Raw genomic sequence first — 23,342 nt, 5'->3', positions numbered from 1 at the left:
ACAGAAAGAAGAAAAGGCCGCTCATACTTGCTGAGGGGATTAAGGGAGTGAGAGATGAAAAGAGTTGCAAAGAAAAGAGAGAGTGAGAGGCGGCAGAGAAAGGGAGCGAAAAAGAAAACAACAAAGGTGGTTAGGACAAAAGCAGTATTGTATCACTGAAATGACTTGTGAGTTGAAAGCCTTAAAAGTCCTCCCCTGAGCCAGGTCATAAAGCCCGTGCAGAGACTGGGCTTGGCAGCAGAGGCCAGAGCCAGACAGGCCTGGCAGCAGAGCCCAGAGAGCTTCCAGTAACAGGAGATGTAAAAATCAATTTGCCGTGAAAAAGGTAAACAATCGGAAATGACAAATATGCAGGTTCTTTTCCATCTCCCTGCTTTTTTTCTTCATCTCTTGCTATTTTCACTGTTATTAAAGTAGACAAATGCAGGGGCGAGGAGAATGACTCGTCAGGAGTCATGTGGTGAGGGATCCCGGCAAATAAGTCCAGGGGTGGGGGAGATTTTTCTCTCTCTTTTTCCCTACCTGAAACTTTCAAGCTGGACTTTTCACAGTCAGCGGTTGAAGCACAATACAATCTACATCAGCTTAAGTGTTGTGAAGAAATGCAAATATACAAACAAGTCAGCTTCCTGATTAAAGAGGAAGAGGTTGATGGAGAAACAATCAAAGGACAGAGGGGGAAGGCGGTTGAATCCTCAGGGGCCCGTTTGACGGTAAGGAGGCCTTCGAGGCCCCAGTGGAGACCTCCATTAGGCGAACGATCTAAGCCTGGGGGAGCCGGTATGGTGTCGGGCTTTTCGAGGCAGGGGCCAGTCTGTTTAACAGCAGTTTGTCTACATTGCTCATAACATTGATTTGGTGTTTGGCTGCAGCCGTAGGAGATCTTTTTGCCGCTGAATAGGCCAAGCAGCAGTGTATCAATAAGGCAGAGAGGACCAATGGAGAGTCCTGCACCCTAATGTTTACTTGGCTAAGACGGACAGATCTTGTTCAATACGCATGCACACACACACGCACACACACCACAGCCTTGTAACATGGTAAATCTGTCCGTGTGCTTCTGCGTACACATCTATAGGTGCATGTTCGTGCAACGATTTGTGTCTTACAGCACCTAATCCTCTTTGCTTGGCCCACTCGTCCTCCCCAGATGAACAAATCTGCTGTGACTGGCTGGGAAAGAAATGAAAGCAGAGGGGAAAAGAACAAGTGAGAAAACAAACATGTTTCCCAGGCCCCAATTAGCCCACTTTTATTGCCCCTAGATATGCTCCTTAACCCTCCTCGCTCCTTCTTTTCACCCTCTAAAGCCTGCTTACACAGAATGCTTCACATCAGTGAGAGTGCTTAAGCATCTGACACAATGAAGGTGTGCAGGAGGACACGGTGACAGGAGAGGGAGGCAGAGATGAAGAGGAAGAAGTGCCACTTTCGTCCATACCTGTGTCTTTTTGGATCTGCAGTTTAAAGCAGTTTAGGTGTGTGAATGTGTTTTGAAGCAGAAAGAATTTTGCTTCTGTCTCCTCCGGTTCAACTGCTCTGTAGGATCTGTGTGCTTTGCGGTTGTTGTGTTTGTACAACATCAGTCGCCGAAACGCTCGCAAACAAAACAGCTTGAACCTTCTGCGCAGAAGCCATCAATTCTTAATGAGATAATGACATGTTAACATACTCACAGCAGCGGCTCTGTTTACAGACGAAGACAAACCACAAACAAGACACAGACATGTAGAGCGCTTTAGTTTTCCCTTCTCGCTGATGTTCCTTCTTCTTCTTGAGCTGCGACTTTGTGTGTTGCCCAGATCTTAGAAGGAAAAACAGGTGGAGAACATATTGATGCTGTGTGTGTGAGTGTGTGTGTGCATGTGCATGTGCGTGTGCGCGTGTGACTAATAGACACACATGAAAGCAGTCAAGTGCTATATGGTGGCCACAGACCAGATTCCCTAATAAGAGAAGAATTTTGTCCGTGGCATTCAGAGTTTTCCACACATTCATCCCGCCTGCTTCCTGCCCCTGGGTCTTCCTCACGAGGAGAGGGAACCCTCTGTCTCTCTTTCTCCAAATTCTTCCCCTGTTAACTTGCCATCCCTCGCCTTCCCTAGTTTCTGCCCTTTCTCCCCCTTTTCATCACTTCTTCTTCTCCCCCCCGCACTCCATCAGTTGGGGTCAATTACTGCAGCTCTGTCTTTCTGCTCTCTTTGTTGGATCTGGTCTGGTTCTACAGCGGCACAAGCACATGACTCACATAAAAGTGAGTCAGACTGATTCAGGCTTATTGCTGAGGAAATGGTGGTGGATTAGGAGGAGAGGTGTCTTTCTCGGACTGGTACAGGAAAACACACACACACACACACACACACACACACACACACACACACACACACACACACACACACACACACACACACACACACACACACACAAAAAGACACACAGCTGAGTAAGAGAAAGAAAATCTGTGGCTCACTGAATCTCCAAATTAGTGGAACTCTTAGTCTCGCTGTGGAGCAACTTTAAACAAACCAAGACAGAAGTTTAAAAATTCACATTCAAATACTTTAACCTTGAAATCTCCCCTTGCCAAGGCACCAGCTCCCTCTTTTTTTCATCTGTTAAATGTTTGAGTGTTTGATAGTTTGAGGTCTATAGCAGAACCCGCCCGGGAATTAATGTCATTCATATGCCCTGCGGAAATTACTTTTGAAATGCATATAATCTAAAACATGCAAATGAGGCTGACTTTGTGCACCCTGTTTAATATGAATTATCATTTTCTGAATACCTATTATTACTGCGTACATTTCTCCAATTATATTGTTCTTTTTTTTGTCACTTTTGCATAAGGACGCACATGTGCACGACAGGAACGCCAAAAACGCGCGTGTGCGCCAGCTTGGTCACATGCATGTGCGCGCAAGCACACACACACACACACATACACACAGAGCAGCATGTCTTTGTGATGGGTGTATTTTAATGAGGAGTAATAAGGATGGTAATGACCCAGTCCACTTCTCTCTCTGTCTCACTCTCAGTCTTTGTTACACTCTCTTTTTCTCTATCTTTCTCCCTGCCTCTCGCCCACTGCCTAACACACACAGCTGTTAGTTTACATGAAGCCAAAGGGAAGAATAAGAAGCATCTCATTTCACTTAAACAAGGGGTGAAAAAACCCTTAATGTTCAGCCTTTCGCTAATTCTGCACAAATTTCCCTGTCAAAAAGTCCTTAAACAGCAAATGAAAATAACAAGGCAGGAAAATACAAGTGTTGCTCATCCAAATTTCATTAGCAGACTGAAATATTGATGCGTTTTAAAAGTGAACAGTGCATGTTTAGTTTGTCTCTTCCCTTTCTCTTCTGGTGATAAAGCACTGTTATTAATGTCCTTGTCCAAGAGGCAGACTTTTTTTTTTTGCTCATTTCTCCTAAATTGAATTGAAGGCATCCCTTTTTCAAACGAAATACTCTATTAATTTATTTATACTGTGCCATAAATTATTCTATTAATATTAGCACGCTCCAAATTAGTATGACTTCTCTCAATGTGCCTTCTCCTTCTATTAATTAGCATGCTTGTCACTATAACAAAGATTTTTCTTTCTCTGATAAATTATAAAGGAGACATTTTTTAATACAATGAGAACTGCCTTAGAAATTATTAATATTTTAGTATTGGCCTGTAAGACAAAAGTATGGAGAAAAGAGCAAGAAGAACTGAAAACTAACAATTACATGGAATACATTACAGACTGTCATTGGAGTGCAATAGTGTGGGTTTTTATTTAGCTTTTTAAAAGACAAAATGTGTGAGAGTGTGTGTGTGTCCAGACTGAATGCTCAGGGATAATATCATCTTGTTTTAGCACTTTTGGAAAGGATGTGAATTAATTACCTCTGTAACAGCTTGGACCAAGTTCAAAAGTACTAAAATTCAATTAATTTGAAAAGTGGACATGCTATCATTTTCTCTGCATGTCTCCTTTAAAGTCTGGCCTGTTTTTTTCTTCTTCTTTTTCTTTTTTTCTACTGTGGACTTATTCAATTATATTTGATTAAACTAGCTCTGATCCAATCTATTAATTAACTAGGAAATGCAAAGTGCCTGACTTGAAAGGCGATGTATAAAATTATATCATGTCCACTTTGATATTTATTTATTTATTTTTTAACACCACAGTTTTTTTAACCCACCATTATAACCCTTTATTCGTATTATAAGGTGCTGTTCCTTTTTTTCTTATACAGTTAAATCTAGACCCTTCATCTTCCACACAATGTGATTTGATTGTACATTTCATTATGCCTTACCTGAAGTAAAATAATACAAATTCATAACAAATGAACCTTTAAATCAAAGTTTTATTGGTAGTGATTCACATGCTGAAGGTAAAAACTGTCAGTGAGAAGCATGTGTGGATTTTTTTTTAAGAATAAAAAGCCTCTTGGAGAAGCAAAAAGAGCGGTTCACATTTTTAAGGTTAATAGAAATGAGCATTCATGTGTTCTTCAGGTCAGGCCTGAGAAGACTCAGAATCGTGTTTGCTTGAGCGTGTTTCAGAATTCTTGCCACCCCACGTCAGCCTGGTTGTGCTACGGGTCAGCCTGGGGGTCAAAAAGATCAAATTCACCAACACACCGTGTGCTTGACACATCTGTTGCGCAAATATGAAAATGAAATCTCAATGTTCTTAAGACTCAGTTTACTCATCTGTTTCACCTTCGTGTCATTTGTCCATTTCCCTACTGACACCTTTTTCATTTGTCCCTCTTAAATTCTTTCTTCTTCTCCCATCCTTGCTCTCTCTCATCCTTTCTGCCTCCCCCTCCTCCCTCCTCCCCCCTCACACTGAAGGTCATTCTAATAAAGAGCTCTCATAGGACAGAGCTGCTAATTGCTCCGCGGCGCTCTAGCTGGTTTCAGATCCAAATAAAGGCAGGTCGCTTTTTCTTTTTTTTTCCAGGCCCCTCTCCCCTCTTGCCCTCCATTCCAGCGCCTCCCCTCTTCACCTCTGTTCCACCATGTTAAATACAATCTGAGTATTAGCTGTGTGGACTGTCATAACCTGACCTCGGCCTCCATTACCTCTCAGGACAGAGGGGCGGGGGGAGAGGAGATGAAGGGAGAGAGTGGAGATTTTTCATCCTCATGATCACAGGATGGTTTCCAACTGGCACACAGGAGCGTGCACACACACATGCGCACGCGCTCCAGCCTTACCTCTTTAGGAATGTACAACCCGTGATTTTAGGCTCAGATAAATGAGGTGTGCATGAAGTCCGCTCCTTCTACAAATATTTGTGTGAGTGTGCATGTGTGTGTCTTTGTGTCTGCATCTCCAGCATTTTCGAACAGACATCAGGTCCGCAAGCTGGTAAATCACTTACTGCACTCTAAAAGGAAGGGTCGAGGTGAAGGCAGGAGTGTATGTTTGCCCCGGTCATACACACATACGGAGCGATCTCATCGGTGCGGAATGTGCTGTGTGTTTACCTATGGCTCCAGAACCCACCTGACCGAGGGAGGCTAATCTTTATGGGCTCTGTAAACAGGGACTTTGTCTTCACAGGCGGGCAAGCAGACACACAATTCACACATGGACGCGCACACACATGGACCATGAGGAGGGGGAAAGAACATATATGGCAGGTTACAAATTGTACGGTCGATACACGCACGTGCAGAGGCTGCGTACACACTAAACTCACTTAAAACGCTCAGACAGACTGATGGCCATATGGCAGACACTCCTGCAGATGTATAGAAGAATTCCTCATGTTTATACAGGAGGGGCTTGTCTTATCATCTGCACTCTGAAGCCTTTTCTCTTTTCGTCTCCGCTTCCCAACAACAGCACTGGCTTCTCCATTAACCAGCTGCACAGCACGCTGCAGGTCAGACTACAGGCCGGTGCTGCTAGCTTTTCTCTCAGGTTCATGATGCTCTTTGAAGCCAGCCAGCCAGCCTGTAGTAGATATTGGCCCACATCTGACTGACTATCTGTCTGTGGGATAATGGAGTTCACCTGTTAGAACTGGAGCAGGGCCAGGGCAGCCGCAGACATCTAGCATTAGCCCTTTTGCTGTTAGCCAACCTGTTAGCGCTGGCTGCCAGCCAGAGTAGCCTGAAGCAGTGCAGTTTTAGCTGCTAGCTTTAGCGCTGTGTGGTAGACTATACCTGGCTGCTTAACTCTGGTATCCTGACGCAGAATGTGGCCAGCATGCAGAAACAGATGGCTGCTGAGGAAACAACCAAACTTGGACAGAGAAGAGGTGGAAAAAGAATTTGTGCAGTTTGTTTTTGATGTGTGTGCTAGCCTGTGGAAGGAATATGTGTGTTATTTCTTCTTAGCTTCCCTGTGACCTCATTCTCTTTTATTGAAGCTAAAGGGCTACACGTCAGCTCAGAAATGCCACGCAGATATCCCTCCTATTCCTGTTATCCCTCTGCTCCTCCGATTTGTCATTCTTCTGGAGTTAGGAGAGACAATATCTGAAAAATATAAAAACAGAGTGGGGATGTCGTTGGCTATATTTATATCAGCATTTATTTTATTTTATTCTTTTTTTTTTTCATATCCCAGATTACACATTTTTTAAAACACTAATGTCTGACAGAAACACCCAAAACTCTAATTATATTCACACAAATTTAGATATTTCTCTTTTCTTTGAATCACTGTGAAAATTTTTTTGATTTTGCTGCACCTGAAGTGTAGTTGCAGATGCAGATGCAAAGCAAACATTGGAAAAAAATGAACTGTCAGTTATTCATTTAATTGCATATGGGGTAGTGCTGATATCAGAGCAAGCATGCCCCAACATGCCCAAGGAAGCCTCTTTGGTTAAATATTGAAATATTTGCTTGCAGGAAAAGTTCAAGAGGAAGGTGCTAACAGGAGGTTACACAGAGGGTGTGAAACTCTGCCCCCAAACCAGGAGAAGATCTCAGATCGGCTGCAGTATTATAGCTGCAAAGTTTGTCGTACAGCCTGTTTTATTTTTCCCTTCTTTGTACGTGAAGCCACAACACCCTTAGGTGCAAGCTGTACCAGCCAATTTATGTGTTGTTTTGTCTTCTGGTTGCATCTTTCACACACCTAGAGAGTGATTAATGGAGACATTAGAGGCCAGACCTGATAGTTGGGTTTGTTCTGGGGTTTGGGGTTAAAGAGGATTCCCTCAGGGCCAGTGTCACGGTTTATGTAGAGGAGCTTGCAGGATGAGATTGTCAGAAAAATAGATGTGTGGGTGTTTACAAAGTAATGATTGTCAGTGTTGTTGCACCTCTGAAAATCAAGAAATAAAACATTTAGCGGTGCTTTTAATGGATGATTCCTCCAGCTGCTCCACCGTCAGAAAAGAGATCATTTCGTGGACACACTGACAGCTACATTTTTTGTTTTTTAGCGCCTGACAGTCAATTATAATGAAATAAAGCCCCTTTGGCTGTCACAGCTAAGCCAAATATTTATGAATCCACACACAGACACTCATTGTCAACAGACGCTCCTACAAATTCTGTTTCCTGATTACAAAACAGGTTACAGCTTCCAATCCTTCAGATATCTGTCTTCGAGAAGAGTGTTTCTCTTGCTCACAAATATTGATTGAACTATGACAGATCATAGAAACAAACTGGGGTTGGATTCTATTTCGGGGTGCAAACTTTAATGTTTTCCAGGGTTGAACCTGCCACTAGTTACCAGGCGTAACCAGAGGGAGAGACACAGCATGAAGAGAGTGGGAGAAAGATAATTCAAGAGTCAGATGAAAGTAGATAGATGATGGAATGTAGATACTGGTACAGACATTTTTTTTCCTCACCCCCTCCCTCCCTCTCCTGCCCTCCTCTTCCCCCTCCCACTCTTATTCCCTCAGTTCTTTGCCTAATAAGCAGCGTTCCTGCGAGCTGATGCAAGGCGGAGGAAACAGAACAGGCGTTCTGGGACCGCTGCAAATATTCCCACATGAGGCATAACATGATAAAGACTTATTATCTCACTAAGCTGCTGTAAACACAGATGCACACATAAATACACACTGTACACAACTCCTTTGCTCACAAACAGACACACACATACACACATTCGCAGAAAAAAAAGGGGAACATGGTCCGGCTTTTTGGCCCTGACGAGCTGTGACCAGGAGGAATCTGACAGAGCCAATCCCCCCCGACAAAGCCAGAGAGTCAGCAGTTGCGAGCCAGCTCACTGGGCATTTGGCTCGGCTCGTTTGAACTCCACACACCCAGGAAAAAAGTGGGAAGGAACAAGGGGAGGGGGGTGGTTGATTGTTATTAGTGCTAAACTTTTCGGGAACATCTGAACAAGCTACGTGTCTAAACAGGACTCATCCCAGGCTCCTCTCTGCTCATCAATCACACCCGACACACACATAAACACATGCAGCCAACGCTCGCTGTGAGCTAATCCATTACAGTACAAAGGTAGGTGTCAGCCTCTTAGACAAACACACACACACACAAAGACACACACTCATGTACACTGGAGTCATCAGGAACATGTTGAGTCCCATTTCTCCTCCTCTCTCCTCCATCCCAATTAAAAGGCAAAGCAGGCTTTTATTTCCCTCTCCTCCAAACGCATTCTTTATCTCTCTGATCTGCGCTTCCCTCTCCTTCCCTCCCTCCGCTCACTCGTCCCCTCGGGGTAGTGGGAATGTCTCTCCCAACACACTCTCAGGTCAGGGGTTCAGCTGGAGGGGGTCTGAGCATGTAGAACGATGGAGGAGACTCACAGAAAGAAGTGAGCGGCGGGTTGAGGCAGGCCTCTGCACGGGCAGCTCCTCTTCACTGCCAGAAACACTTAAACTTAAAGCAGAGTGTGTGTGTGTGTGTGTGTATCATAGCCCTAATCAGAGACTTCAGGGTAGATTTATGCCCCTGCCTTTTTCCCGACCTCCATTACACCAGCTTATATACACCCATTACAGGATATGACAGAGTACACACCCTTTAGACGAGCATACCGCAGCACTGTGTGTGTGTGTGTGTGTGTGCGAGAAAGAGAGGGCATGCGCTCACGTCTTTTACACACTCCGCACTTTCCCATTAGGTCCTTGTCCACCTGCGAGCTCCATCTCTCTGTCTGTCTTTATCTCTCCTCCTCACCTCATTGCTAATAAGGTCAATGAGGAAGAGTAAGAAGCAGATGGGTGTACAGTACATTACAGCACAGTGCAGTATGGTGTCGGCCGGATAGCAGACCGGTGATTCATGCTTAGTGGGATGTGTGATAATGTGAGGAGTTTCTACTGCGCTGCAAAGTCAGTGGAGTGTGTGGCCGGATCTGTTGATCACTCTGCACTGCGCCTGGCTTCATAATGTTACCTCAGGGAGCAGTTTGACCCAGCGAGGGGTCTGGATGGTGATGGAAGGGAAGGAGAATGGAGGGAGAAAGGAAGAAGGTTGGAGATTAAGTGACTAGCTTTAAATGTCATAATAACGCTCCACTGCTTAGTCTTAACTACACAGGAGGACGGGTGCCAGGAGTGAAAGAAGAGAGAATCAAAAGGGAGGAAATATATATCGTAGTGTGACTGGTGGGCTAGCAGAGGTTGTTTTCTGAGCAGAGTCGCTAAAATCTGCCTGTTAGCACATTGTGTCTTTAAAGTTTAAGATGTATTAGATGATACTTTTTAAGGTAGGTTTTTTTAATATGCACAAATCTGATACTTCACCCAAATTCTAGAGATGTTCCCATTATCAGCACCGACATCTAGATCTAAATGCAGGATGAAACTAAAGATTTATAACACTGTCACATGGTAATTGGGCATCTAGAGCAGTATCATCTGATGTAATTTTTAGTATTGGTGAAATTCCAAATCAGTGATCATCAATTAGTTTTGTGACTTGATTTAGTCTGGTATTCTTTCCATCAACATTCTTTAAAGTGGAGGCCAAAAAATTTGGTAGTATGTGTTATAAAACTTGGGAAAATAAAACCAAACTATCCACTCAGCTGGGCACCACTTGTGAAAAACATTTTTTTTTCTCTTTTGCTTTTGGTGAATCGGTCCTCTAACAAGCGCACCCACCAGCAGCCCATCCACCTGCACGCACTCAAACATGCTCAGGTCCCCGTCCCTCCGCAAGCATCTGGCAGCATTCCATTAACAGAGCCACCAGCACTCTCTCACACCCTCACCTGCTGTCAGAGGGAAAAAAAAATCACCCCACCACACACACACTGACACACACAACACACACATGTACACACAGAGGTTCACCTGCTCTTGCCTCAGAGGAAAAGAAAAGTTAGATTCTCTCATGAAATGCCTTTTATAGTTTCCCCAGAAGGCATGGGTTGTACGCTTCTGAAAAACGCACACATACACACACGTAGCTGCACACAGACAGCGGGTGCGATGCTTCGATGGCGTTTTGTGTACCCACTCCGGGTTGCTGAAATAAAAAGCATCAGAACTTTCCCCTTAAAAAGTAGGCGCTTGTGTGTGTTAATTTCTAAAACTGGATGAGGCAGAAAGACGAGATTGAGCTTGTCATTAGGAGTTCACAGCCCTGCGTGCTTGTCTGAAGGTTTGTTTTGTTTTGTATTAGCTTGCCTTGTGTGTGTTCTGCGCGCAGATGTGTGTGTCTCTGCGTCTTCTCTCTCTCTCTCCCACGCTCAGGCTCCTAACGATGGCAAATGCGCCTGTGTGTTTGCGAGGCGTTGTTTCTCAAAAAACAACAACACATCCAGGAACGGCTCGTTTTGTCGCGGTTTTATGGAGGGAACACGCTCTAATTAGAGAGGCCCTATGAAGGTGCATCAAAAGGATCTCTCTCAAAGCACAACCTGCTCAGGGCTCTCACACGGCGCACACATGCCACCTCTGATTATTGGTGAAATGTCTGTGTTATTTAACTATATAGCCGAGTATTAACAGCCTTGTCAGTTTAGATTTGCTGCACGTCTGATCCTGAGCCATAAGCGTACGCTCCCAGACACACATCTACATACAGACAAAAAAGTGTCTGCTTCAGGTGTTGCTTTGTGGCCACTTGGGCATGTTTGTGTGTGGGCGGTTCATGGCCGAAAAGCCCTGTTTCTCAAAGTACACGTGAACACGCACACATGCACGCATAAGCCCACACAATTCACTTCTGTATCTCTGCGTGTGTTTACTTTAGTTTCCTGCCTTGTTTGTTCACTCAGATGGGAGCTGGCTTTCTGCTCTAACTGCCCAGGTCACTTTTGTTCACTGTGTGTGTTTTGTCTCTCCACCACACACCACCTCACCCCCTCCTTCTTCTTCTCCCCTCTCAGGTGCCAGTGATGATGGTGGAATCAGCCTCGGAGACCATTCGAACGACGCCGTCCAACCAGAACGGAGTCAGCAGCCTCAGTAGCCAATCAGATGGAGGGGGAGGTAGAGAAGGCGGGTCTAACGGAGACGCCAATGGGGAGATCAGCCCTGTCGACTTACTGCACCTGCAACAGCAACAGGTTTGTGTGTATGTGTGTGTGTGTGTTTGTGTGTTTACTGACCTACCTGTGTATATGTGCTTGCAAAACTAGTTTTGCAACACTTGCCACTTGTGCAACTGGTGCATATGTACAGTACATTGTCTAGAACAGCATGTACATACCGGGACGTTACATAACGTGCAGATGTGACAGCATGCAGTTGGACAGACTCTGGTAATTGTCAAGTTTACATGTGAGAGCTGTGAAAAGTTTGACAGGTTGGCTTGTCACTACCTTAATTATCCACCCTTTATAATGTGCCAACTAATTCCACTGGGACAAAGTTCACAGCAATAATTCCTACGCATGAGATTCCCTCTGATTGTTTTTACCTGTCACCACCCGAGAAGAACATACAAGACGTACCTGCCTGCTAGAGCAAGGTGAAAGAAGCCATTTTGACCTGTTTTAGCTGTTGAGGGCAGGCAAACACACTCCACATATAAGACTAGGACACTTAAAGAGTGTGTGTGGGCGTAGATTTTATTTTTTCACTGATCCATGAAGCGCTGTTTATGTGTGTTTGACACGTCAGCATGTAGTGTCTCCAGTTATTCTATTTATCTTGCCTCCTGTGCGTCACTCCCCGCTCCACACAGACACACAGACACACAGAAAACAGACACGCGCGCACACACACACTGGCCAATTTCTCAAATGGAATTTCCAAACTTCCCAGAACTTCTTGGAAGAAATTCTGCATTTTTATTTCTCGTTGCCTCAGAATCACACATAGCTCTTTTCTGATTGCTCTCTGAAGGACCCTGGCCTTCACACATAATACACAAACACATTTTTTGAGCATTTTTTTTATATTCCAAAGGCCTCTGTATTAGTCATGTGTCTATAACTGCACAAAAATGTGTACAGAAAGTTGTCTAAATGACGGAAACTCACTGAATCATGATTAAGTCAGTGATTTTGCTTTGGATGAGATGGAAAAAATAAGTTTCCCGTTTTTGTATTAGCTTAATGAGCTTTAGGCATAAATTTAACCCCCCGCCCCCTCACTTTCTGTGTGTGTTTATGTTTGTGACTTGTTGTGTCTGCTTGTCACAGAGGGTCAGTGTGGGTTCCACCAGCTGAGTTTGTAGTTGAGGAAACCCAGGAGGCAGAAAAAAATCAGGGTTTCCTCCCTGCTGCTAAAATTATTCCCCCTAATTATAATGATGGAGCCTTAGGTGAATGAAGAACACTCAAGGCCCTTCATTTCTGTCCCACTCTCTTCCTCCTCCTTCTCCTGACTGCATCCTCACCCTGCTTCCTCAGCAACCTTCATCCGAGGACACACACACACACTCATACACACACATAAACACCAAACCTGCAGCTCACACAAAGCAGCTCTTTATTCTCTCGGACGTGTCTCTGCTCTCTATGTTTTTGCACCTGTGTGTGTGTGTGTGTGTGTGTGTGTGCATGCTGGTATTTCCTCTCTTGAGCGGGTTACCAACCACAAACATACCTCCCTCTCACTTTCCATCTTTCTCTCTTCCTCTCTTTCACTGTACTTCTTGTTTTCCCTGTGTCCGCCGTGGACCATGAAAGACAAGCACAACCTTTCCTCCAGATCCCAGCCATCACCTCTACAGAAATATGTCAGACCAACATGTGAATGTGAAAATACACAGACATTTGTTGTAGCTGCTCTTTATTTAGAGCTCTATGTTCTGCCCAATTTGCACCGATTGAACAGATTTGAGCAGTCGTGAGGCAGAGGTGTGTCCTTCCTGCTCAGGGGATCTTTTTTTATAACTCTGGCACCGTTGCACTTTCTGCCGCTGCAGCTCTTTGTCAGTTTATGGCTGTTTTACTCTACAGTTAAGAGAGTATATGATAAGTTAATGATTGATTTCTCTGTATGGTTAGATAAAGTCACACATGAGTGTATTATAGCAGCTCTTCATCTACAAGGAGGCTCATTTTTGACAACAGTCACAGAAAATCCTTTTTATCAGAAGCTTTAATGCTTTTCTTTTATATATTTTGCTGCTGTAGTATAAAAAGCAGCTACCCTGTGTTTTTATGTTTGTAACTATTGTTCTCCTTCAGTGTTACTTCCTCATAACTGTAAGCTATTAATTAGTTGCTTTGATAACACGGTCAACTAATTTTTCCCCACTCGTCATCTGTCTTTTTCTTCCTCTACACACACGTTGTTTTTATTTTTACAAAATTTTTGAACAAAAGCATGATTAAAACGTTTTAAAAAATCATTTTTTCCATGTGTCTTTATAATTCAGGTCCTTGTAAATAATACAAGCTTGAATAAGAATATTTATTCATCACACCTCCCTTATAAACAGAACCTGTCCCTGAACATTGTTTTTCCTGTTTTGAATTAAAAAGTTTTTTTCTTTCATTAGTTGATTAGCTGAAATCAGCCATAGAAAAACTAAATTTGCCAGCTTACTTTGTCATGTAAAATTGATTTGAAATGGAAATAATGTTTTAATTCTCACAACTGAAATGTGCCCTCAAAGTCAAACAACTCAATTTGAAAATCCTGTAAAAGCTTCCTCTGTCTTTTTCTGTGTCACAACTCAGTATAGCTCTTTTCTGAATGTAGCTGTACTGCCTTGAGCTCAGTTTACTTCAGAAAGGATAAAACCAAACACAAAACACATCGTATCATCAATTTATAAAATAGTTCAGTAGCACATTTAGAAAATGATGACCCAGCTCCAGCTGCTTCTATCCACAAATATATGCCTAAAGTTCAGGTATTAAGACTCCTGTTTAGACATACAGACCAATGTATTGTACTTAACTAATCTTTAAAAGCAAAATGAAAAAGCAGTGGGTTTAGACTGCCTTAAAAGAACTTAAAAAGTGATTTTGCTGCCTACAGAAGGTGTAAACCTGCTTCTTAAAGTCAAGGCTGTCTGATTTAGACATACTCTACATCCTTAAGTCTCTCCTCCTATTGTTTCCTCTCTCCTCTATACTTAAATCCATCACCTGTAGGTGTAGTGAAGACCAGTGTTGGCGCTCACCAGTGCCAGTGTGCAGCAGAGCAGAAAAGACACTTTCAAACACTGGTACACACACAGGAAGAGTGAGTGCAGTGTTGTCAGAATACAAAGCCATCTTTTCCTTTAGCCCCTTGGGGACCTGAAAGAAATCACAGCCCTCTCTTGTTGTCCGTCTGCTGTCTCCCTCTGATTCTGTCGGTCTATCTCGTTATTTCTTTCTTCTCAAGGAGAGATCCACCTTTTTAGGTGGATGGTCAAAGAAATGAGCAAGCGAGTGACACAGTTTGAGAGGTGGGACATCCAGGCTGAGGAGAGTGAGGTAAAAGGAGGGGCAAATAGGCAGCACATTGGGGTGGGGGGAGAGGGGTGCACTGGTGGGCCAGAGAAGAGGAATAGAGGGATGAGAGGGAGGGGTGTAATGCTGAGACGTGTCAGAAAAGGGCGCCTGGGCCTCCCTGTGGAATGTGGCCTGTCTGCCTCCCCAGAAAGAACAGAGCAAGAGAAAGAGGGAGAGGGGAGAAAGAGAAGAGGGGGCTAAGACCCGTCTGCCCCAACATCCAGATGAGAGAGAGAAAGAAAGAGAGAGAGAAAACAAAGAGAGGAGTTATAGGGCCAGAGGACGGAGAGGTGGAAAAGTGAGAGTGCGGTGGAGAGTGTGTGGCACTTTGTGGAGGTGCAGGGCACGGGTGTAGACATGAAATGATGCATAGCAGAGGAGAAATGTAAGCAGGATAAATCCTAACAAACCTCAAATTGTGTGTGTGTGTGTGTGTGTGTGTGTGTGCGTGTGTGTGTGTGTGTGTGTGCGTGTGTGTGTGGTTGGGTGGAGGGTGCTCTGACGAGAACCAGGTGTCTCCAATTCTTTCCTTTTCTTTACGTCTCTCATCCCCCTCCCTTTTTTTAAGCAGATGTGAGTTTGCACTTTGAGCGCCGTCACACCCCTCCTTCCTCACCCGTTTCTGTCTCCTCCTTTTCTCTCTCACCGTCAATTAATCGCTTCTGGTTTTCCTGCAGCTACAGAAGTCATGGCTGGTGATGATAGGGAACAGAGGAGGTGAAAGTAGGAGGGAGAGGAAAGAGAAAGAGGAAAGTGACAAAAAGGTGCCGTTTCCTCTCGGAGTGCCACTCATCGGGCAGCGAGGCCTACCAGGGAGGGTTTTCCCTCTTTTTCTTCCTGGCTCACTTTCTCTTTCATGCCCTATGAAACAGAAAGACAGACTGTAGCGGTCTTGGGTTAAAAAAGGAACATTGGTTGTGAAAGGCAGTTTAAAAAGTTGTTTTGAAGCTTCCATCCTCACTTCCATTTGTCATAATCTGATTTTTCTTCTTTTTGCGCCCTCACACACGCTGACAATCTTTATTTCACTCTTTCTCACACATAATCACACACACACACACACATGCGCGCGTAGCTACACAGATGCACAGAGCCGATGTGAGTTAATGAAGGGTGTAATTAAGGAGCCACAGTGATGACTGGAGATCAGGGGGAACTGATACCGATCTCAGATACACACAAACTTTGATGAAAGATAGCCAGTTAGTGTGTGCACACATGTGCAAGAGCGTCTGGTGGCAAGAGTGCTTTGCAGACAGATGAACGAAGTGTGTGTGTGTGTGTGTGTCTGAGTGTGTGTGTGTGTTCAAAGATGATGCTAGATAGCGTATGGCTTCCTGACTTGGTAATTACAGCCCAAGCCTATGGAGGTGGGGGCGTTTTAAAACAAGTGTTAGCCATAACTTCTTCAGCCTTTTGCTAAATGAGGGTGGGAGGTAAATGTTGGTCACTGGGACACTTACGTCGCATTTTGACCCCCAGCTCTCCAAATCGAGTTCATTTTCAGGTCAGGAGTGCAGAAGAGACAGAGGTGATGGGGTGGATGTAGAAGAGGAGGCGGAGGAGGTGAAGAGAAAAGCCGTTTTCAGACACATTTTCAGTTGGTTCGGGCACAGGGGTGTAATTTAATTACATTAAGGCAGAGTTTTGTGTTTCTCTATGACAGTCTGTTTCCACTGAGTGTCTGCATGTGTCATATCCTGTTTGTATGTCACTCTACACACACGTGCGCGTGTGTATATGTGTGTGTGTGTCCATCCGTCCGTTCATGTGTCATATGTGCGGGCCAGTAAATCAGTCCTGGGCCTCTCTCTGAGTGCTGTCACCTCCTAAAAGCTTTCTCCTGGTCTGGGTCGGGGCCTTCCTCTTTATGTCTGAGGTCAGTGTAGTTCACAGGTCACCAGAGGTCGTGCTGAGACAGAGGAGGGGCCAGCTGGGTTGCCTAGCGTCACAGAACACCCACTGCTATTACTGGGGCGATACAAAGAAACCAATAGAACAGCAACTTCCTCCAGGAGTCTCAAAGCACCACAAGCTCTCTTTAAACACACCATCTCTAACTTTGCTTCCTTGATGGTCACTCTAAACCTGCTTCTACTGATTGATAAAAAAACTGTAACATGTCAAACCATAACATCACTCCTTTTTTTAAACTCTGAACCTCAGAGATAGTTTACAGTCAAGGGAGCACTTTCCTGGTTTTAATTTCATTAAACTCTTGATTTTTGTATTTTTAACAAACAAGCAAAATACCAAAAACATTTTGCATGATGCTTGATGCTCATTCAGGGACTATTTTTCCTCCTGTTGAGGCCTAATTCCAAGATGCTAAGATGTCACATTTATGAGCATCCATAAAATATTTTACAGCTTTTTCCATCCAAGTTTGAGAATCCACAGAGTGAGATTTTGGGGGCAGCATTTTGTTATTGACGTCCTTCCTTTTTCTTTTTCCTTTGTATCTCTCCTCTTTATGGCCCACACATATCCTTCAACTCTGTATGTACCCTGTAAAGTTCTTGACTTCACAGCATGTTTCACAACATTCAGAAATCCTGGCTGATAAATCATGGAATTAACTCTGACTTCACTCATTTATATGGATACTTTTTGTCTAATGTACTGCCAAAAAAAGGCTGAGAGTCTTGTGGATGAAGCGCACATGGACACTAGACATGGTCCAGCAGGCTGGATCAGCCAGCATGGATGCAGTCACGCTTGGTTGACCCGACCAGCCAAGAGGCTCCGAGACAAGAATAGACAGATACCAGCAGAAGAAAGGACGTGTGTGTGTGTGTGTGTTTGTCCTGTCTCTGTTGTGGAGACTGACTTATACACACATCCTGTGGGCACCTGAAGGGGTTAGGTTGGGTTTGGTTGCCATGGGAGTGTTTGGAAGCACTTTACACTGAGTAGGCCGAGCTACACTGACAGGTAAACACACATGTGTACGCACACACACACACACACACACACACACACACACACACACACACACACACACACACACACACACACACACACACACACACACACACACACACACATGCACACACAAGCTTACAGGGTAAGTAGCCATTCATGGAAGAGTTTCTTTTTCTCTGTCCAGGGTGAAAAAGTCAGTTGTTGACTCTTGCACTCTAGAAAGTATCGCCATGGTGACAGAGACCTTTTTGAGAGGTCAAAGGTCAGCTACATGACCTCATTTCTACTCCTGGTCAGTGACAAGGAGGTGTGACTGTGTTTGTGTGTGTGAGTGTGTGTGTGTGTGTGTTGGGGGTGGGTGTCCCATTGGTCACTTTTTGTACCAATCAGAATAGTTGTTGCGGTTATAACTGAGAAGGATGTATTCAATTAATCAGGGTTTATTGATGGAAAAAAGAATCAGAAGCCAAAATTAAAAAACAGTCTCAGGTATACTTTTTTTAATGTTATATTTTAATTAATACTTAGCATTTAAAAGGAAGAAAATCAGTTTTAGTTAACATCTCCTCAAAGAGGTTAGAAAAATCCTCCAGCTTTGTCGCCGTCTCTTCTCTTCTCTCAGAGTCCCTTGTTCTTTCTTCTCCTTTATTTTAGGGACATGTAGAAAAAGATGGATGCAGAGAGGTGGACCAGAGAGAAAGTGAAGAGTAAAGACAAAATGTGCAACACTAACAAGGCTGCTGGGCAAAGCAGTTACCCTGGAAACATTTGAGAGCCCAGAGTGCACACAATGAACGCACACACACTCTAACACACTGTGTGCACACAATAGCTGCAGAGTCCTAAAGTGTTGCTAATTAGCTAGTCTGCACTGCTTCTTTGTGTGAGCCATTTTAAAGGAGAGATTAGAGTCAACAGGGCGGAGGAGAGGAATGTAGCTCCTCTCTCCCTCTCTCGTCTTCAGTTCTGGGACTTGTGTGTACTTCTTTTCTTTTTACCTGACATGCAGAAAGCATCTGTTGTCCTGTCAGTGCAAATTTCAGTCACTTAAAAAAAGGATCAAGAAAAGTAAAAGTGTGCAGTGGAACTTTATTTAAAACAAAGTTGTACCATGAGGATTTCAAAATGCATCAGAAAGTTACAAAGGCAAATGACGAACTCCTAAAATTTGATTCTTCCTGCTTCAACCACCTGTTGTTATATAATGACAGTGCATATATGGAAATTTAAAAGGCTTTGTTGTATCACATAATTTTCAAAAGTGAGTTAAGTAAGTGCTTCTCAAAGTTATTCAAGAACAGGACTGTCAGATGAAATCTGCTCAAAATTACATTTTTCTCTCTGTCATCTCTTCAGGTGTTGATATTTGACAAGTTAAGCCCAACTTTAACTTAGGGGAAAAATGAATAATATTGACAAAAAAGAGTTTGAGGTATTAAAACCATTTTAGTTGTTTAGATGAAAATGTTTTTTAACTTTTACTCACTTCACCTTGAAATTCTGATTAAAGCTTTACACCATTAAACTTTTGAGAGAGACCTATTTCAGTTAAAGGTGTGGTGCCGCTGCACGTTTCAACTAATACAGGCAGGACTAAGTCAAAAGCCTAATAGCATTTAATTATTTCAGGTTGTCCATGCAATAAGGATCCTGATTTTTTATCAGCTTTATTGAAACTCTTAGTTACTGATTTTCATAGTGACAGTGAAAAAAGGGAATCCTAAATGACATCACACTGTCAAGTTTGCACAATACAAGCAGCAGGAAGATTATCTGATTTTAAGAGAATGAGGGGAAAAATTTAAGTGAACTTCTATTTGAGAAAGATAGTGTAAAAGACAACTGCTGAGTGGTGAGAGGAGGAAGGTAGGAGATCAGCTGTATGAAAGCAGGTTCTTAACCAGCGTGGTAGTCTTACACAAGCTGATCAAGAAGAAAGCTGGAAGAAGAAATGTATGTCCAAGCCTGAGAGTCAAGGACTATTTTATAACTTGTGCTGGCTTCAAAGATTAAATTAAAGACTGGAATAAAAACAAAATTCTGTACTTTGCTGTAAAAGTACTTGAAGCCAGTCTCCTCTTGATGCTTCTTCCAAATTAAGACAGGTTAAGCTCATAGATTCACAAAGATAAAAGGCCAGGCTGCTGATAAAGTTTTACGGTATGTGAAATATAAAGTGATAAAAGAGATGGCCTGATTCTTTAAAGAAATTTCCCTTTGTTTCTTTAAAGAATAAAACTGTAGTGGTTTGTCTCACTTTAAATTGAAAACTGTGCCAGTGCACATCTGGTTGGACTGACCCTCTCACTAAATCACACAACCCATTGCACACACACATACACACTTCCCATTTCCCCTTTTTTTAAAACACACTCCACCCCTGCTTCTCATTTAGGGAAGTTAAAGATTTTGTGCTTGTTTAGGAGTTGAACTCTAAGCACAGCAGCCAGCCTTTGTTATGCCTGCCCACTTCCGGTGTTTGTATGAGTGTGTGTGTGTGTGTGTGTGTGTGTGTGTGTGTGTGTGTGTGTGTGTGTGTGTGTGTGTGTGTGTGTGTGTGTGTGTGTGTGTGTGTGTGTGTGTGTGTGTGTGTGTGTGTGTGTGGTAAGGGTGGGTGTGAGGGTGTGTCGATGCCCAGCTCCACACACAGCCACAACCAGGTGTAAAAACCCTCTGAACCAGAGACATGAAAGGATTTTATTTCCACTGAAGCGGGCAGGCAGGCTAATACTTTTACAGGCCACTGACTTAGATTATGTTTTTCTGTTTAACCAACAGGCGTCCGTGTGTTTCTCTCTGTGTGAGTTTCGTCCATGTGTGTATGCATGTGCACATGGCAGACAGTCTCTGTTTGTGTATGTATGTGTTTTCCCTCCGTCTCCTGAGCTGGGTCTTGGCGGTGTCTTGCATGTGTTATTAGTTCGATTTTTTTTATTTTTTTTTTTTGGGGGGGGGGATATTAATAATAACAGTTAAACAGTTTCCATATGTGAGGCCTGGTTGCCAGGCTAGTGCTATCCTCATCATGTGCCGTGGAATCGCACAGTCGCACTCTTCCTGGGCAGGAGGAGTAGCTTTCAGTCTGGAGGTGGACCGGCTTAGACCTGACACCTTAGTGACTATTATTCCCAGGAGCAGGACCGAGCTACCAAACTGTCCTATCTTATACAAGACGAGGGGCTAAATATTACAAAGTACAACCGCCTCTGTGTGTGTGTGTGTGTGTGTGTGTGTGCGCGCTTGTGTGTGTTTTCCGCTGTGGGCTGGGTCTGTCTGGAGCGAGACCTTCCTCTCTTGCCAAACGAGCTGTATTGAAAACCGCAGGGAAACTGCATATGTGTATATAATGTATGACGTGTGCTTGGTGTGTGTGTGTGTGTGTGTGTGTGTGTCTGTGTGTGTGTAAGGAAACTGCTGTAGAGCTATTTGCCATCAATTAGCAGCCTGGGCTAAGATGAGGCCAACAATACAGAGGGAGCTGCTTTTATATTCTCAGGAAAGGGAGTTCCTCTCTCTTCTGTCCCTCCTCACCTCATCATTATCCTTAATTGTCTATCTCTCTGTGCCCTTTTCCCTTCACTTAACCGAGAAAAGCTGACAACATCTCCTTAGGAAGCTGTCGTTTTTTTCCCTCTCTGTATGTGTGTTAAAGATGTGTGTATATGATGATGGATTGTGTCATGATATAAAGCAGTCCTGGGTATTCAGTCAGCTCCTTTTTACGACTCGGCGTATACCCCTGTGAATCAATAGAAACATTAGATGAGTGCAGGGACGTAGTTGAAGGGGAGAGGTTTTCTCGTTTCGCCAAACAGTTCTGAACTGAAGAGAACCATCTGGAAAACGGCAGGGTCCCCAGAGTTTAGAACAGGTCCCTTTTGTGAAAAATAGGATGTGAAAAAAATCTCCAAACTAAATCGGCCAGGGTTTTCAAACATTACGGCATATTTTGAAGTTCTTTTGGAGTTTGTGAGTTTTTATTGCGTTGGCTCTTGAACGCGGTCTTTCCTCTCTTTTAATGGTCAGTCTGGGCCCAGAGAAGCTTGCTTCAGCCGTTTTAAAAACCTCAGCCTTCGAACAGTGCCCTTATATTGCGGAAACATTACATTAAATAGCTGAACGGGATTGCGGCTGGCTGGCGTTTCTGAAGGTGTCCCGGATAGTTCCAGCTCAGCGGCGGCCTAAGCAGATTGAGGTACTCAGTGCCGTTAAAGGCTCAGTTATATTGGTGGACAGGCTGGTTTGAAGTCCGCGTTGCTATGAGCGAAAACAAATGTCAGGAAAAGCTGGTGAAGGGGAGGCCGGAAAGACCTGATTAATACCAGAGAAAGAGAAGGCGTACGTGAGGAAGAGTCAGAGGGAAGGGGCGAACTCTTGGCTGAGCATAGTTCATTTTTTAACCCACCATGAAATTGGGGGGCTTTAGCCGGCTTTAGCTCAGACTGCCCCTTACCCCTATATGTTTACCCCTTGAAAAACTCCTCATCTCCTCTTAATGGATACCCCTCCTCTTTGCCTCTCTTCATGGATGCATATTAGACCTTTATTAATGAAAAGGGTTTCCTCATCTTTACTTAAGTTCGGTAAACCCTCTCTTATGACAACTTTCTTTTTTGTTTTCTCTAGCTGCTATGACACAAAACTCTAATTGCAACAAGAAAATGCTTCTACTTAAAGGACCCCATCCCCCCTCTTTGTGCTACAGTAAAACTTAACTTTTTGCCCGGACATAATCCTCCAAATTTCCCATTAAATTTAACGTCTGGTGGAAAACATGAGCGTCAGTGAAACCCGCATGCTGTAATGTTTGGTCGGGATAAAAACTTCCAGACTTTGGCCTTGGTGATGGATGATTAACAACTTCAAGAAGCTTCAGATTGAAAGCAATGCAGAGTAGAGTAGAGTAGAGATTACTTACTTTTTTCAGACTCTAATTTCACCAATTTTATCAGTGCCATATCTGAAATATTGATGCGGTAATCTTTACCTTTTACTGCGACAGCTGCCATCACAGTCGAGGCTCTTTGTCTGACAGCCGAGGGAAGTTGAGGGTCCCCTCATAAGGCCAACAGCTGCATTCACAAGCCTCAGTTTCCATTGGTCTGGACGATCTATTTTAGGCTTCTGTCTAACCCATATCTGCGCTCAGAATTTACTGTGGCGAATACGGGTATGGGTAACAGATTTCTAAAGAGGAGAGAGGAGGGGGTAGGGCAGCGCAAGAGAGAGTACTTGGAGAAATGCCAACAAACTTTTTGTGAGTTATACATTATATAGAGGGGCAGGAGACAGATCGGGTGATATAGACCGAGAGAGCAAGAAAGAAAGTACGAGTGATCTGGGAAAGCAATCTGGGTTTTGTGGTGAGTGACAGTGATTCATTTGATATGTGAGATTCCACCGCTGCTGTAACCAAGCCTTCAGTCATATCTGCCTCAAAGTTATACAGCGATCCCGCTGACTGTCACCTCCTCAGTAATCCCATTTTGTTAAGATTCAAATACAGGGTCAGATCCTGCACCTAGTCTTACTGCTGGTACTGCGGCAACATCATCACCTTTATTTTCTTTATTTATTTATTTGTCAAATTTACAAGCGTTTTAGGTTG

At 43.7% G+C, this 23,342-nt stretch overlaps 1 protein-coding gene across 3 annotated transcripts in view; it reads left to right on the top strand.

The window, feature by feature from the left end:
• foxp4 (forkhead box P4) overlaps positions 1 to 23,342 on the top strand; it is a 94,516-nt gene that overhangs the window by 21,442 nt on the left and 49,732 nt on the right. For all 3 annotated transcript variants that reach the window (XM_074665830.1, XM_074665839.1, XM_074665820.1), the window contains exon 2: positions 11,297 to 11,476. In XM_074665830.1, coding sequence (XP_074521931.1) covers positions 11,306 to 11,476 — 171 coding nt within the window. In that variant the 5' untranslated portion in view covers positions 11,297 to 11,305. The remainder of the gene's footprint in view (positions 1 to 11,296; positions 11,477 to 23,342) is intronic.

Source organism: Halichoeres trimaculatus, unplaced genomic scaffold (assembly GCF_033239565.1).
Source record: "Halichoeres trimaculatus isolate MK-OKI-2021-1 unplaced genomic scaffold, fHalTri1.1 fHalTri1_scaffold_1, whole genome shotgun sequence".
In the NCBI taxonomy this organism is placed as follows: domain Eukaryota; kingdom Metazoa; phylum Chordata; class Actinopteri; order Labriformes; family Labridae; genus Halichoeres; species Halichoeres trimaculatus.
The sequence above is the reverse complement of the archived record's forward strand: the minus strand, read 5'-3'. Positions and strand labels throughout refer to the sequence as shown.